Here is a 17,776-nt window from a genome sequence, read left to right as displayed (position 1 = left end):
TTAAAGGGAGCGTCCAACCTAAAAAGGAAAGAGCCAGATTTTTGCGGAGTTGGGCTGACTCCAGAAAAAAAGGTCGGATTCTGTGTCCATCCCTGGTGCCAACAATTTTTGCCAGTGCAGGTAAACTTACACACTTCATTCCTGACCCTGGCCATTTCCATTGTGAGGGTAAACATCTCTTAGATCCCCACAATGTCTGTAGAGTGTGGCCAGTTTCCCTGTGACTCATGGTCCACATCACCACAGCGAGATCGTGACAAACAATCTGAATTCAGGAAGTTTTTGAAAGATAAGTCAAAGAGGCCTTACCAATGCCTCCCACGCATTATCCATGTCCCCCCAATACTTTTCATGCTAACTCAATGCCAGTTCATGGGCCTTCCATGTCCCTTTGCCGAGTATGAACTGTGTACATACCTAATACTATGTTATGTAATAATAATGCAAAGTGTAAAACTGCTGAGAAAAAAATCAGAAATATTCTTTGAAAAAAGCTGCTGTTCATAAAACCCCATAGAAGTGACATTCAGACAAACCATTGAAGTATCAATAACAGGGACTTCAAATTCTTCACACTTCTTAATCTTATCCAAATAAGCATTGATACATTGACAAAAGAGATCACAGAATGAGCAATGTATTATAACCACTTAAAGATATCCATAGAATCGCTTGTCAAAACATATTCCCTGCTAAGTTAATGCTTCTATTGGTCTAGAATGTCAGCCAAGTATGAATAATGAGGCAGGGGAAACGAGCGGTTGGTCATGAGTTGACATGGAGGGTGGAATTTTCCTGTCCTGCCCACCATGGGAATAGTAGCAGGTGGGACACAAACCATGCAAAGGTCCATTGATCTCGGGCAGGAAATTCCAGCCTTAGGGGTGAACCCAGATGGAAAATCCCACCTGGAGTGTTTGCGAGGCCATGGGGTGTGGAGGGGGGCATCAGTTGGCATAGAGTTGGCATGGAATTTATGAGGGCCCAAATTGAGTGAATAGAGGAAATGAGGTGGCTTGTGGCCAACATAAAGATATAGTAGTGTCATGGAATTTGTTTGATCACTAGAGGTGTCTTAAATTTCCTAAATTTCTCTACATCTTTCACTCCCTTTTACATTTTCTAAAGACGTTTTGTGGCAGGTTGACAGAACCACCCATAGAATGGGGTTAGAGCATTAGCAGAAGGTAATGGATTCAAGTAAAATATCTTCTAATATGAACAAGGCTTGGATTTTCAGTTGCCTTTGGGGGCTAAAGCAGGAAAATGTGTGCTTTGAAAAGAGTGTTCCCAGTTTGTGAGTCAATCCCCCAGTGCTTCCAGGATGCGCTCAAATTTACAAAGTGGGGGTGGGGGCAGTGAAGTCAGGAACCCACTTGCCTCCGATGAATAACCTGTTAGCTCAGAGAATTCTGTCCAGGATTTTTGCACCCTGTTCGCAAATGGACTCAATTTGCCTTTCAGAATGGGGCCAGACTTGGGAGTACTGGCCCTTATCTTGTTACCCAGGAATTGGGAAGAACTTAACACTACTGACACTCTGATATTTTCAAGTAGATTAATTTATGAAGTGGATCAGGTAGAACTCCAAGGGCAATTTAAGCTCTTTGCATCCTAGGCTAGGTCCATTAGTTTAAATTGGAGCTTCCAACTGACCTAGAAGGTAATCCAAGCCACTTAAATTGAAAAACAATCACTACTAATTGATCTATCAGAATTCCAGTCAAAATAAATGATATCAAATCATAGAATCCCTACAATATAGAAGAGGCCTTTCAACCCTTCGAACCTCCACTGACAACAATCCCACCCAGACCCTATCCACACGTATTTACCCTGCTAATTCTCCTGACATTAAGGGGCAATTTAACATGGTCAATCCACCTAATCTGCACATCTTAAGAAACATAGAAACATAGAAAAACTACAGCACAATACAGGCCCTTCGGTCCACAAAGTTGTACCGAACATGTCTCTACCTTAGAGATTACTAGGCTTACCTATAACCCTCTATCTTACTAAGTTCCACATACTTATCTAAAAGCCTCTTAAAAGACCCTATCGAATCCGCCTCCACCATCGTTGCCAGCAGCCGATTCCATGCACCCATCACTCTCTGAATGAAAAACTTACCCCTAACATCTCCTCTGTACCTACTCCCCAGCACCTTAAACCTGTGTCCTCATGTGGCAACCATTTCAGCCCTGGGGAAAAAGCCTCTGAGCAGCCACTCGATCAATACCTCTCAACATCTTATACACCTCTATCAGGTCACCTCTCATTCTTCGTCTCTCCAAGGAGAAAAGACCGAACTCCCTCAACCTATCCTCATAAGGCGTGCTCCCCAATCCAGGCAACATCCTTGTAAATCTCCTCTGCACCCTTTCTATGGCTTCCACATCTTTCCTGTAATGAGGCGACCAGAACTGAGCATGTAACTCCAAGTGGGGTCTGACCAGGGCCCTATATAGCTGCAACATTATCTCTCAATTCCTAAACTCAATTCCTCGATTGATGAAGGCCAGTGCACCACACGCCTTCTTAACCATAGCTTCAACCTGTGCAACTGTTTTGAGCATCTTATGAACTTGGACCCCAAGATCCTTCTGATCTTCCACACTGCCAAGAGTCCTACCATTAATATTATATTCTGCCATCCTATTTGACCTGCCAAAATGAACAACTTCACACTTATCTGGGTTGAACTCCATCTGCCACTTTTCCACCCAGTCTTGCATCCTATTAATGTCTCGCTGCAACTTTTGACATCCCTCCACACTATCCACAACACCTTCAACCTTTGTGTCATCAGCAAACTTACCAACCCACCCCTCCACTTCCTCATCTAGGTCATTTATAAAAATCACAAAGAGTAAGGGTCCCAGAACAGATCCCTGGGGCACTCCACTGGTGACTGACCTCCATGCAGAATATGACTCATCTATAATCACTCTTTGCCTTCTGTGGGCAAGCCAGTTCTGGATCCACAAAGCAATGTCCCCTTGGATCCAATGCACCCTCACTTTCTCAAAAAGCCTTGCATGGGGCTCCTTATCAAATGCCTTGCTGAAGTCCACACGTACTACATCTACTACTTGTCCTTCATCAATATGTTTAGTAACATTGAAAAAATTCAATCAGGCTTGTAAGGCATGATCTGCCTTTGACAAAGCCATGCTGACTATTCTTAATCATTTTATACCTCTCCAAATGTTCAAAAATCCTGCCTCTCTGGATCTTCTCCATCAATTTACCAACCACTGAGTTTAGACTCATTGGTCTATAATTTCCAGGGCTATCTCTACTCCCTTTCTTGAATAAAGGAACAATATCCACAATCTAATCCTCCAGAACCTCTCCCGTCTCCATTGGTGATGCAAAGACCATCGCCAGAGGCTTAGCAATCTCTTCCCTTGCCTCCCACAGTAGCCTGGGGTACATCCCATCAGTCCTGGCAACTTATCTAACTTGATGCTTTTCAAAAGCTCCAACACATCCTCTTTCTTAATGTCTACATGCTCAAGCTTTTCAATCCACTGCAAATCTGCACTACAACCACCAAGATCCTTTTCCATAGTGAATACTGAAGGAAAGTATTCATTAAGTATCTCTGCTATTTCTTCTGGCTCCATACAAACTTTCCCACCGGCACACTTGATAGGTCCTATTCTTTCATGTCTATCCTCTTGCTCTTCACATACTTGTAGAATGCCTTGGGGTTTTCCTTAATCCTGCCTGCCAAGGCCTTCTCATGACCCCTTCTGGCTCTCCTAATTTTCTTTTTAGGATCCTTCCTATTAGCTGTATACTCTTCTAGATCTCTAACATTACATAGCTCTCTGAACCTTTTGTAAGCTTTTCTTTTCTTCTTGACTAGATTTATTACAGCCTTTGTACACCACGGTTCCTGTAACCTACCATAATTTCTCTGTCTCTTTGGACTTCATGTAACTGTTCAGCTTTTTTTTTAATCCATGTTTAATATCAACTTATCAATATTTGGGAGATTACTTCTTCCTTTGCCCCAATCTTGGCACTGTACAATGGATCTTAGCCCTTTACCCCAGTTTTTTTTTTAAAGAGTCCTATTCAGAATTACACATCAGCACATGTAAAGATGCCCTTGTCATCATTTACAAAATGAATAGCTTTAGTTATAACCTTGGTCCTCATCACAACACAGTCCTCTCGCTTATTATCAAAGTGACTTGGTTCATTATGCAGCCAGGCAGTAAACGTCACTGGGGATCCATCTGTCCATTCGAACAGCATCTGCATCTTAAGGTCATTCATTCCAAGCCACAGCTCATCAGTGGATACTGCAATAAATACAAAAACAATTTGTTTTTAACTGAGATTAGGGTATTCCTCTACCCAGTACCTATAGAATTGGCAACCCGTTGTAGATTGGAGGAGCATAGTTGTGATACAACAGACCTCCTTCCGAACTGGCCTGCCCGGGACTATTCTGGGACTATGCATACCCATGTGGATCTGCCTGTATCTGTAGAAGAGTGCAGGCACATCACTGGTATTTTAGTAAGGTTGGGAGAGACAGTTCCATTTTTCTATTTCATTCTTCCTCCAAGCACATTCATTCAATGCCCCAGGATAGGGATTCCCTAAGAAGTATTTGTGCAGGGGGTCTCCTTGCAGCCTCTAATAGAGCAAAATGTCTGCATTAATCCCAAGGACAGGCTGAAGATGTAGCAACATCATCATTTTAGTGGAACCCACCACAGTTCACCCCCATCTCGCCTCCCTACCCAAGCATGGAAAGTTTTTTTTCTGACAGCATCTCTCTACTGAGCTCACGGCTCAGGGTATAAGTACAGGTTTGCATTTGGATTTCCATCCTAAATTTTGAGCACAACGAGGAGCAGGTCTGTCCATGGAGTCACGCTGAACCATACCAATGGCCTATGGGAAAAGAAAAACAGAGCATCCTCATGTGGCACATGGCTAGCATTGCTGCCTCACAGTGCCAAGGAGCTGGATACGATTCAGGCGGGTGGGGTGATGGTGCCTGGGTAAGATGCTCTTTCAGAGTCATTACAGAAGTCACACTGAAATGGGGGAATATATTACAAATGGCTAACTCTAAAGGACATTTCAATTTGATAAAGAACTGATTGAGCTTTGAACTGTAATATGTTTACTTCCTTTAACTTTCCCAACACTGACTGGGATAGCCATAGTATTAGGGGCTTGGGTGAAGAGAAATTTGTTGAGTGTATTCAGGAGGAATTTCTTATTCAGTATGTGGATGACCCGACTAGAGAGATGGCAAAACTTGATCTCCTCTTGGGAAATAAGGAAGGGCAGGTGACAGAAGTGTTAGAGAGGCATCACTTTGGGGCCAGTGACCATAATACCGTTAGTTTTAAGAAAGCTCTGGAGAATGATAGGTCAGGCCCAAAAGTTAAAATTCTAAATTGGGGCAAGGCCAATTCAGATGGTCTGAGATAGGAGCTTTCAAAAGTTGACTGGGGGAGTCAGTTGGCAGGCAAAGGGATATCTGGTAAGTGTGAGGCTTTCAAAAGTGTGTTAACCAGGTTTAAGCGTAAGCATATTCCTTTTAGAGTGGAGGGCAAGCTGGTAGAAGTAGGGAACACTGGATGATTTGGGATATTGAGGCCTTCGTCAAGAAGAAGAAGGGGGCATCTGACATGCATAGGTACCTAGGATCAAGTAGATGACTTGAAGACTTTAGATGGTGTCGGAATAGAATTGAGAGAAGTCAGAAGGTCTAAAAGGGGAAACATGATTACTTTGGCAGATAAGGCAAAGAGAATCCAAAAAACATCTGCAAATACATAAAGGGCAAAAGAATAACGAGGAAGGGAGTAGGACTCCTAAGGATCAATAAAGTCAACTATGTCCAGATCCACATTAGATTGGGGAGACCCTAAATGAATATTTCTCATCAGTATTTACTGCTGAGAAAGCCATAGAAGGTAGGCAACTTGAGGAAATAAATAGTGACGTCTTGAGGAGTATACATATTACAGAGAAGGTGGTGCCTGAAGCCTTAAAGCGCATCAAGGGAGATAAGTCCCCGGGAGCTGATGAAGTGTATCCCAGGATGTTGTGGGAGGCTGAAGATGAAATCGCGAGTCCCCTAGCAGAGATATTTGAATCATCGACAGCCACGGGGAGGTGCCTGAAGATTAGGGGGTGGCAAATGTTGTATCTTTGTTTAAGAAAGGTTTCAGGAAAAAGCATGGGAACTAAAGGCTGGTGAACATCACGTCTGTCGTGGGTAAGTTGTTAGAAGGTATTCTGAGCAACAGGATCTACAGGCATTTAGAGAGGCAAGGATTGATCAGGGACAGTCAACATTGCTTTGTGAGTAGAAGATCATGTCTCATGAATTTGATTGAGTTTTTTGAAGGGGTAACCAAGATGGTAGGTGAGGGCAGTGCAGTCGACATTGCTAAAGTCCATGTAGACAATGACCTTGACAAGATAGGCTGTTGTATAAGATTAAATCTCACAGGATCCAGGGCGAGGTACCCAATGGAATACAAAATTGATTTGATGACAGAAGACAGAGGGTGGTTGTAGAGAGTTGTTTTTCAAAGTGGAGGCCTATGACCAGCAGTGTGCCTCAAGGATCGATGTTGGGTCCACTGTTGTACTCGTTAGAGTTTAGAAGAATGAGGGGAGATCTCATTGAGACGTATAAGATGATGAATGGGATGGATAGGATAGAGGTGGAGAGACTCTTCCCGCTCAAAAAAAGACAGTAGGACTAGGGGGCACAGCCTCAAGATAAAGGGGAGGCGGTTTAGAACGGAGTTGAGGAGGAACTTCTTCACTCAAAGGGTGGCGAATCTCTGGAATTCTCTGCCCGTTGAAGTGGTGGAGGCTGCCTCGCTAAATATTTTTAAGACGCGGGTTGATGGGTTTTTGATAAGAGAGGGGATTAAGGGTTATGGGGAGAGGGCGGGAAAGTGGAACTGAGCCACAACATATCAGCCATGATCTTATTGAATGGCGGGGCAGGCTCGAAGGGCTAGATGGCCTACTCCTGCTCCTATGTTCTTATGTTCTTATTTATATTAATGATTTGGATGAGAATTTAGGAGGCATTGTTAGTAAGTTTGCAGGTGGCATAGTGGACAGTAGAGAAGGTTATCTAGTATTGCAACATGATCAATTCAGTCAGTGGGCTGTCGAATGGCAGATGGAGTTTAATTTAGATTAAAGCAAGGTGATGCATTTTGGTAGATTGAACCAGCGCAAGGCTTACTCAGTTAAAGGTAGGGCGTTGGGGACAGTTATAGAACAAAGAAAGCTAGAAGTACAGGTTCAAAACTCCTTGAAAGTGGAGTCACAGGTGGACAGAGTGGTGAAGAAGGTATTCAGCATGCTTGGTTTCATTGGTCAGAACATTGAATACAGGAGTTGGGACTTTTTGTTGAAGTTGAACAAGACATTGGTAAAGCCATACTTGGAATACTGTGTATAATTCTGTTCACCCTATTATATAAAGGACATTATTAAACTAGCAAGAATGCAGAAAAGATTTATGAGGATGCTATCAGGACTTGATGGCTCGAGTTATAAGGAGAGGTTGGACAGACTGGGACTTCTTTGCCTAGAACATAGGAGGCTTAGGGATGATGTTATAGAGTTCTATAAAATAATGAGGGGCATAGATCAGCTAGATAGTAAACACCTTTTCCCAAAGGTAGAAGAGGCTAAAACTAGAGGCTATAGCTTTGAAATGAGAGAAAAGAGATACAAAAGGGTCCAGAGGGGCAGTTTTTCACACAGAGGGCAGTGAGTTCTAGAATGAGCTGCCAGATGTAGTAGTAGAGGTGGGTATTTAGAACTTAGACAGTTGCATGGGTAAGATGGATATAGAGGGATACGATTAAAAGCGGATAAAATTGGAAATAACTTAGTAGTAAAACCTGGGCAACATGGACAAGTTGAGTCAAAGAGCCTGCTGTAAATGGCTATGACTCCATGACTCCTCAATCTGTCCATGCCATTGTACAGTAGTAAGCAGAGTTTTCAGCAGCCTTCCCCATCCTGAGAGTCAGCATGTAACCTATTCCCACCAACTCTCGGTTGCCCACGGCCACTTCACACTTAATTGAGCTCTGATTGGTAGTGGGCAGGGCGTCTCACAGCCTTTGGAAGAGAGTTCCGCTTGGATGACCTGTCACCAATCTGATTAGCCGACAGTTCTCAGACTCATCCAGATACAATGCTGTAATTGCCAGAAGCGGTAGTGGAAATAAATACCAGGACAGCACATAGGGCAAGTTCCAGTGGTCCCTGCGATGGTATGATAGCGGTTGCCCAGGGGAGTCGATTGGGGGTAGGATGAGGAATGGAATGCAGTCACAGCACCGAGGGGGTAGACTGGGGTGAGGGAGAAAGTGCTGGATCTGTGGGTCCTGGAGGGCATGGTGTCGCAAATCTGAAGGACCTGCAGATTGTGGCAGCACCTCACCCAAATCCTACCCCCCCCACCCCCCCAACCCCAACATTCAGCCTGAGATGGACATTCATTCATTTCTTGGTTTCTCACCTTACTTTAACCCACATCATTCAGCCTAAAAGTTGAGGCTGCGTGGGAAAAGGTTATCTTGGTTTATTTAGTTTATGTATTAGTGTCGCAGGTAGACTTAGATTAACATTGCAGTGAAGTTACTGTGAAAATCCCCTAGTTGCCACACCCCAGCATCTGGTCAGGTACACTGAGGGAGAATTTAGCATACGTTTTGGACTGCCTTGGGAGGGGTAGTTCAGCCTGCCCAAGAAATTCAGGCATTGTCCCAATGCAAAATCCCACTACCCCTCCCCCACTGGGCCATCTGTCATTTATTCTTTTGTTTTTCTGTCACTGAGCAATGCCCTTTGTTCTCCCATTAACACATTCTGATATCTTGCCTTTATACAGCTATATGCCCCTTCCCCTGCCATTAGTACTTCCTCTGTCTCATAACCTACATATCTTTGTCACAATCTCTCCTAGCTCTTACCAATGACTGACCTTCTACTCTGCCCCAGGTGTTTCTTCCCCCTTAGACAGTATATAATCTGTCACATTTCTCCATTGCTTTAGCCCTGAAGAAAAGTCAGAGAGAGACACAAAACGGTGACTATCTCAACAGATGCTGTCAGACCAGCTGCCAGACCTGCTGAGTTTTTTCAGCACTTTCCGTTTTTGTTTCAGATTCCACCTTCTGCCGTGTTTTCTGTTTACTTTAGCAACAACAGATGTCTGCTGAATGACTACAATCACTTGATTGGACACTCTAACCACCAGTTCAATACTAACACTGTGCATCTTTTAGGGGATAGAATGGGACTGAGATCAGCATGTGGGGAGTCACCAGGTATGAATGGGTTGCAGCCAGGTCATGGGGAAAGGGTAATATGTGTGTCAGTTCACATGAGAACCAGGTGGCAGGCATGTTCTGCTGCAAAGGATTCAGATGAGGATTTTGATGAGGCAATGGGGGGGAATTTTCCCATCCCACCAACCATGGGAATTGTAACAAATGGGCAGCGGTGGGGGGGGGGGGGGGGGGGGGGGGTGGGGGGGGGGGTGGGTGGTTGGTGGGTTCCATGCAAATGTCCATTGACCTGGGATTTTCCGGTTTTGGGGAAAGTGTGGCCGGAAAATCGCACCCGATATGTAGGAGCAGACTTGGTGAGCGTGCAGACAGGAATGCTTAGTGCATTGACAGACCTGCCTCTTGCCAGTGTCAATGTGCCTGGACAATTTGGCACAGTGTTTTGTCCTGAGGTTGGAGCCCGTTCTTTCCAACCTGGAAAAGGTAACCAGCTCCATGACCCATTTATTCCTACTTTGTTTCTAACTTTTAATCAATCAATCTCCGACCTGTGCTAATAAATTACTCACAACCGTATGAGCTTTTACCTTGTGCAAAAACCTTTAGTGTGGCACCTTATCAAATACCTTATGAAAATCCAAGTGTGCTACATCCACGTGTTGTTTTATTTTGTTTTAGTATTTTGTCCTTGATTTTGATTTTGCTTTAAATTCTATCAGGACAAATATCTAGTAACAGCAGATTGAATGGTGGCCACTTAACTTGCTGAATCTTTTTTCCTCATCAGCTGGAGACAAGAATGGCAACATGACTTCTAGGAGATTCTAATCGATAAAAGAACATAAGCCACAGGCCACGTGGTTCCTTGACCTGCTGAACTTTAACATGAAAAGCACTTTCCCACCTTATCTCCAGCACAACTAAAGCGAGCAGTTAATTATGATTCCTCTCAAATAATAATTTGTTGTAGAAACAAAGGCAGCATTATAACACTTTGTACTCACAATATCCAAGCTGTGTAATGATAAAGCTGTGTTCTTCAATGTTGTGAATGCTAACCAAATCTCCTTCTTCCTTTCGACAAGCTGCCAAAGATTGTTGCCACGTTTTGAGATCCCGATGCAGACTATAGCAATAACCTGCATATGATTGCCATCCCTCTGGGCAAAAAATGGGTGCATTGACCGCTGAAAGACAAATTCAAGTTCAATTTGTTTTAATAGACATATTCATGTCCATCACATCATAGAACTTCACAGGCAAGGGAAATACTATCTATTGAATCCAGAAACCTGTCAGACACTTACAAAGCTGAGTTTTTACATTGTGTTGTATGGATATGTTATCAGGTTTGTTGGTCTTTGGAGTATGTTTATTATCCCTAAGCCACTCCAAAAATTAAGCACAGATCCACACTAATTGTTAAAAGATGTAAGTATGGAAAGGATCTAAAAACAAACTTCAAGGATGTTGTTGCCAATGCAGTTGCCTGGAGACTAATGGCAGAACAATGAATACCATGAGGGAGAGAGAGAGAGAGAGAGAGAGAGACCTCTTCCAATAATTCAGTGAATTTAAAAGTAAGTATCAGGTTCAACACAGAGTCTATATTACATTAGTTGATCTTGACTTGGAAGGTGTTGTGGGCACAGCTATTGGCCACAACAGCCCTAGATTACTGTAGTGATTATCCCTTTAAGGGCAATATCGCAGAGTAAAGTTCACATGGCCTGGATGGCCATTCAGGATTCAGAATGTGAAATCACCCCACATTGAGAGATGCTCCCAGGCAGCAACATTTTGGGAGCTAGCATATGCCATGTGGCTTATGTATAACTCTTATTAATAAATAACTACATTTAGTGTTCACTAATGAGTCTGTGAAAGTGCATCTTTACAGTTATGGAGGGAAGTCTTTGGCTTGGCTACCTATATCTGAATTTTACTCACTGTGGGAACTATGTATATTCAGGCAGTGGATGCCGGAATAGATTGCTCTCAGCTCTTTGCTGAATCACTGTGAAGAACCTCAAGAATAATTGCCAGCTGGGTGAAGAGCCAATTTTTTTCACGATGAAGGGAAGGAATGGGAAAATAAAGAGGAAAAATAAAATAAGAACATAAATGTACAGAGAAACATGTTGATTCTCTGAGCACAAATATTGTCAGACTGCAACTGGACTATGCACTCGAGCAATGAAAGACCAGGAGGTATATATTTCCTCTTCGCCTTGGTTAAAGTGGATAATTGGCCAGTTATAGATATGTTGGAAAACAGCCTTTACATTCCTTCCCCTACACCCTGATAAAAATCAAGCTTTACAGTATATTTCCTTGCAATCTTCAAACTTCACATTCAGCAGATATTAATTCAGCTCTATTTAAGAAGTGCTAATTAACACCAAAATAGTTACTTTCACTGGGAGACTATTCTGCTTGTCCACTATCGTGTGGGAAAGGAAGTTTATTCTAACCTTTCTTTCTGCTTCCCTATGAACTTTGCACTTGTGTTTTCCACTTGAATGGTTGGCAAATGTTTCTGTGTGGGGTACAGTTGGAACGTTGACATACACCCTGTGAACTTTTTTTGCCAAGATGAACTTACTCACAAAATTCCACCCCTTGCTCCCTGATCTCCTGCACTTGCTGATAAACTTCTGGGACCCCCCACACATCAACCCTGGGAACTTCCCACATATCAACCCTCTCACAAGTACTAACTTCTAAAGACACTATAACTCCAAAGAAAAATTCTACTATTGAATAAAAAAAATTATTCAATTACAAAAATAAAGACATATTTATCTAACATCTCAATAACCCCTTAAATATTTCATAGGGGTCAAAGAAATTCAATAAACAAACAGGAAAGCAAACAAATGCTAATAACTGGCAGGTCAGCTCTGGTTATTTTTCAGACTATATCTGGGAACTCAATTTGAAATTCTACATTCTAGTCCCACAACCTTTCCTCAAGTTAAATCCCTTCCTTTCAATAACCTTATTTGTTTGTTTTAATTGAAGATTTACCTCATTTCCCCTGCATTTTCTTTGTGATAAACATGAATCAAGTTTGCTTGAGTTTTTCTTCCATGAATTCTTTTTAAATGGATATCGATCTATATCCATTTTGTGTTTTGTATCTTTGTGTCACGAAGAAGTTTATGTCTTTGTGTCATTTTTATGATCAGAACTCCCAGCCACCTGACAAAGGGACAGGCTGTCCCGAAAGCTTGCAGCTTTTGCTGCAAATAAACTTGTTTGGACTTTAAACTGGTGTTGTGCCAGTTCAGGAGTCATAGAATCATAGAATCTCAACAGTGCAGAAGGAGGCAATTCAGCCCCCATCAAGTCTGCACCAACTCTGCAATACAGCATCTTGCTCAGGCCCACCCCCTGCCCTATCATTGTCTCCGTGGGGTCTGCATGTTCTCTCCGTGTCTGCATGGGTTTCCTCTGGGTGTTCTGGTTTCATCCCACAGGCCGAAAGACATGCTGGTTAGGTGCATTGGCCATGATAAATTCTCCCTCAGTGTATCCGAACAGGCACCGGAGTGTAGCGACTAGAGGATTTTCACAGTAACTTCATTGCAGTGTTAATGTGAGCCTGCTTGTGACACCAATAAATAAACTTTTATCCCCATTAACCCCATGCATTTAACCTGCTAATTCCTTAACCTACATATCTTAGGTTGCAGACAGTGGGACTCCAACCTCCGAATTCAATAGCACTATGCCCATTCAACAGGGTTACATTTTCAGCATTACAGTGTGAATGGTGTGTATAAATTACATTCAACAAGGATCACAAGAATGATGCCATTGCAATGGTTGACAGAGATAATTTATGCAAGCTAAACAAAGGATGCCAGACCAATAAGCAACAACACAAGAAAAGCAACTGGGAGCATCTTAGGTGGCAGTCACCCCAGGATGGAATTGAGCCCAGGTCCCTGGCACTGTGAGGCAGCAGTGCTTGCCATCATGCCACCTCCCGTATCTATCATAACGATTTGGATGTGATTCAATAAAGGTATGAATGACAGTCACGGTTCTCCAAAATGTTTGCATTTATTTTGTAGTCAGCATTGTGGAATCTTTGCTTCCTATTATCCAGCATCCTTTGATCCCATGTTTCACAGTATTTATTTTCCTGTTTCCTTCCTTTTTCCTTAGCAAACACAATTAATTTAGAATTGTAGATTACTAACTGACCTTCCGACAATTCTAAAACATTGCTTAAGTTGCAATTAGAGTACTTTGTGCTATATTGGTGACTTATTTTAGGAAGGATCTTAAACAATAAAAAAAACATACAAAGTAGACTGACCCAGATGATACCAGAAATAGTAAGCTACAGTTAGAAGAAGAGACTTCAGATGTTGAGAGTATAAGGTGTTTTGATGGTGTGGTTAAGATTATTTCTTATGGTTTTGGAGTTAATGATGAGGAACCATCAATTTAAAATTATGACCAAGAGAGTGAGAAAGAGGCTGGGAGAATTTTCCTTGCAGTGAGTTAGACATCAGTTGGTTTGCCAAAGTAATGGTTGAGACAGAAGCTATAATTTCCTTTAAAGAAAATTGAGTTAAGTACTTCAGTCACCAGCAGTTTTAAATGACAAGGAAAAAGTACTTACATCAAATGGTGGTAAATCTCTGCAATTCATTGCCTCAGACCATGGTGGATGCTGGGACATTGAATAAATTTAGGGAGATAGATGGATTTTTAATTAGTAATGGGTTGAAGGGTTATGGCAAACAGACTGGAAAATGGAATGGAGGCTCATCAGCCATGATCATATTGAGTAGTGGAGCAGGCTCAAGGGGCCGAATGGACTATTCCTGCTTCCAGTTCTTATGATAGAGTTTAAAGGGGTGGAAGACAGCAGCACTAAATGTGCAGCAAAGAGCCTGTACAGCACAATGGGGATGAACCATATGGACTCCTGCTATGTTCCAAACTCTGGTGATTAAGAGTTTAAATGTTTCAAAGTTTCTCAACATATTAGTGAATGAATGAACAAGTTGATGGATGAATGCATAAGTGTTGAAGTGGAAAGGAAGGCTGAATTAAGTGCATGAAGTGGTAGGGTGGCTAAGGTAATTGGGTAAGGAACAAGGTGATAGCATGGTAATGTGGTAGCTGGATAGGTGCAGCTGGGTAAGGTAAGATGAAGTATAACGTGAGAAAATATGAGCTATGCTGTACAATGTGGGAAAATGTGACCTATGGCATAAAATATGGGAAAATCCAAATATCCACTTTGGCAGGTAGTATAGAAAAGTAGCACTTTATTTAAATAGGGAGAGATTGCAAAACTTTGCAGTACAGAGGGTGTCCTGATACACGAATTGCGAAATGTTAGCATCCAGGTACAGAAAGTGATTGGAAAGCCAAATGGAATGTTATTATTTATTGTAAGGCAAATGGAATATAAAAGTAAGAATGTATTGTTACAGTTGTACAGTAAGTTGTACAGTTAAGGGTGGCATGGTGGAACAGTGGTCAGCACTGCTGCCTCACAGTACCAGGGACCCAGGTTTGATTCCTGGCTTGGGTCACTGTCTGTATGGAGTTTGCACATTCTCCCCGTGTCTGTGTGGGCTTCATCCGGGTGCTCTGTTTCCTCCCACGATCCAAAGAAGTGCAGGTTAAGTGTATTGGCCATGCTAAGTTGTCCCTTAATGTCAGTGGGACTAGCTAAGGTAAATGCATGGGCTTATGGGGATAGGGCCTGAGTAGAATTGTGGTCATAGAGTCACAGAGGTTTACAGCATGGAAACAGGCCCTCGTCCATGCCGCCCTTTTTTTTTAAACCCCAAAGCTGTCCCCAATTGCTCGCATTTGGCTCATACCCCTCTGTACCCATCTTAACCATGTAATTGTCTAAATGCTTTTTAAAAGACAAAATTATACCCATCTCTACCATTACCTCTGGCAGCTTGTTCCAGACACTCACCACCTTCTGTGTGAAAAAATTGCCCCTCTGGACACTTATATCTCTCCCCTCTCATCACAAACTTATGCCTTTTTGTTTTAGACTCCCCTATGTTTGGGAAAAGATATTGACTGTCCAGCTGATCTATGCTCTTCATTATTTTATAGACCTCTATAAGAACACCCATCAGCCTTCTACGCTTCAGAGAAAAACGTCCCAGAATATCTAATCTCTTCTTATAACTCCAATCATCAAGTCCTGGTAGCATTGTAGTAAATCTCTTCTGCACTCTTTCTAATTTAGTAATATCCTTTCTATAATAGGGTGACCCAGAACTGTACACAGTATTCCAAGTGTGGCCTTACCAATGTCTTGTACAGCTTCAACAAGACATCCCCAACTCCTGTATTCAATGTTCTGACCAATGGAACCCAAAATGCTGAATGCCTTCTTCAACATTCTGTCCACCTGTGACTCCACTTTCACGAGCTATGAACCTGTATCCCTAGACCTCTTTGTTCTGTAACTCTCCCCAATGCCCTACCATTAACTGAGTAAGTCCTGCCCTGGTTCAATCTACCAAAATGCATCACCTCAGATCTATCTAAATTAAAATCCTTTTGCCAGCCATCAGCCTACTGGCCCAATTGATCAAGATCCCGTTGCAATCTGAGATAACCTTCTTCACTGTCCACTATGCCACTAATCTTGGTATCATCTGCAAACTTTCTAACCATGCTTCCTATATTCTCATCCACATCATGGTCAGTGTTGATTTGATGGACCGAATGTACTCCTTCTGCACTGTAGGATTCTATGATTTTGTACAGGACATTGTTGAAAGAGTGGACGGGTTTTTTTGCTCTCTGCAGTGTGTTTTGTGGTGGTGGGGTGGGGTGGGGTGGGTGCATAGTCACTGGGACGACTAAGATCCCACAGCATAAATGGCAGCAAGATTTCAGCACCCATCTATAGTACTGGGCACAGTTTTGATCTCCTTATTTAAGAAAGGACATAATTGTATTCAAAGCAGTTCAGAGAAAGTTCAGTCAACTAATTCTTATGTTGAAGAAGTTATCTAATGAAGAAAAGTTGGACAAGTTGGGCACGTATCAATTGGACTTTAGAAGATTGAGAGGCGGTCTTGTTGCAACAAGTAGGGTCCTGAGGGGACCTGTCAGGGTGACTGCTAAAAAGATGTGTGCCTTTCTGGGTGAAACTAGAACTAGGGGACACAGTTTAAAAAAAGAGAGGGTCTCCTACTCAAGACATTGATGAGAATAATTTTTTTCTCTCAGAGGGTCGTGAGTCTGTGGAATTCTCATTCAAGAGAGCAGTAGGGGACTGGGTCACTGAACATTTTTAAAACAGACATAGATAGATTCTTGATTTACAAGAGAGTGAGAGTCTATCGGGGGTAGGTAGGAAAGTGGAACTGGAGCCACAATCAGATTAACCATGTGTGATGATACTGTGCCTTTAGGAAATGTATTTTAACCATGTTTCTCTGCAGGCCTTAGTATTTTATTGGTGCCGTGATATCTGTGGCCAATGTCCTTTGTTGCTACTGAGGCAGTATAATTGATATCATGTCGATTTTAATCTGGACTGATGTAGTGTTCTGAGGTTTTATTGTCCTTTGGAGCTGGATTCAGGGGTGATTGACAGGTCAAGTGATATGCCTTGGGACAGTTTTTTCCAAAGAAAAGACCAGTTTTTAGTTTTGGTCCGCAGTTGCTGTTAGAAACTGATGGAAGAAGGCACTGTGTCTCTCTCTCTCTGACCACAGTTGATCTACTGATTTACAGGGACTGCGTATTTATTGAGAGAATGATAGCATAAAATATATTTTGTGACCTGTTTTATCGATAAAATATGCACACATTTATGAAGATACAGGTGGTTGAAGGAATATTGTATTATAATCAAACTTTTCATGTTTAATGTTTTTTCTGTTGTTAAAAGTTAAATGGTAGCCCTATGGCTCAATTCATCTACATTTTCTAAAAAAAGGTAAAAGTTGTGGTCTTTTGAGCCAGGGTTCCAGTCTGGAACATTCCCACCAGCAGTGATATCAACTGGGATCATAACAATAACTAAATAATAAACAGAGGAAATCTTCATCAATACTTAACAAGCAGCCACTGGATTTCTTACCTCAATGAAAGTAAAACCTTAGAAATAATTTCTATCACTGTGCAACTTCCTGCATTGGTTGGCACTTGTTGCCATGTTCAAATAATATATGCAATGTTAACTTTCTAATAGTTACACACAACAGGACTAACCTTTAATTGTCTTGGAAGTATTTGTGCTTCCACGATTATCCTGGCAAATGTATCCAAGTTTCTGGGAACAATCTTTGGTTTCCCACTTTGATCCCAAGGAAGGATTTATAACAACGCATCTATAATCTGGGTCAGATGATGGATGTCCTTAAGTTCACAAAGGAAAAACACACAACATCAGTCATATCAACAAGCGAATTATTGTGATTCCAATTACAAAATTGCAA

The 17,776-nt window shown here is 42.1% G+C and overlaps 1 protein-coding gene across 1 annotated transcript in view; it reads right to left on the bottom strand.

The window, feature by feature from the left end:
• The window catches only part of mrc1a (mannose receptor, C type 1a), a 136,334-nt gene that overhangs the window by 73,744 nt on the left and 44,814 nt on the right, over positions 1–17,776 (bottom strand). Inside the window, exons 6-8 of the mRNA XM_080217211.1 lie at positions 17,550–17,696; positions 10,325–10,507; positions 4,162–4,319 (exon numbers count right to left, since the gene is read on the bottom strand). Of these exons, the coding sequence (XP_080073337.1) occupies positions 4,162–4,319; positions 10,325–10,507; positions 17,550–17,696 (488 nt within the window). The remainder of the gene's footprint in view (positions 1–4,161; positions 4,320–10,324; positions 10,508–17,549; positions 17,697–17,776) is intronic.

The sequence above is a fragment of the Carcharhinus amblyrhynchos genome, chromosome 2 (assembly GCF_965287045.1).
Source record: "Carcharhinus amblyrhynchos chromosome 2, sCarAmb.v2.hapA, whole genome shotgun sequence".
NCBI classification, from domain to species: domain Eukaryota; kingdom Metazoa; phylum Chordata; class Chondrichthyes; order Carcharhiniformes; family Carcharhinidae; genus Carcharhinus; species Carcharhinus amblyrhynchos.
Note: the sequence above shows the minus strand (reverse complement) of the source record. Positions and strands in the feature narration are given on the sequence as shown.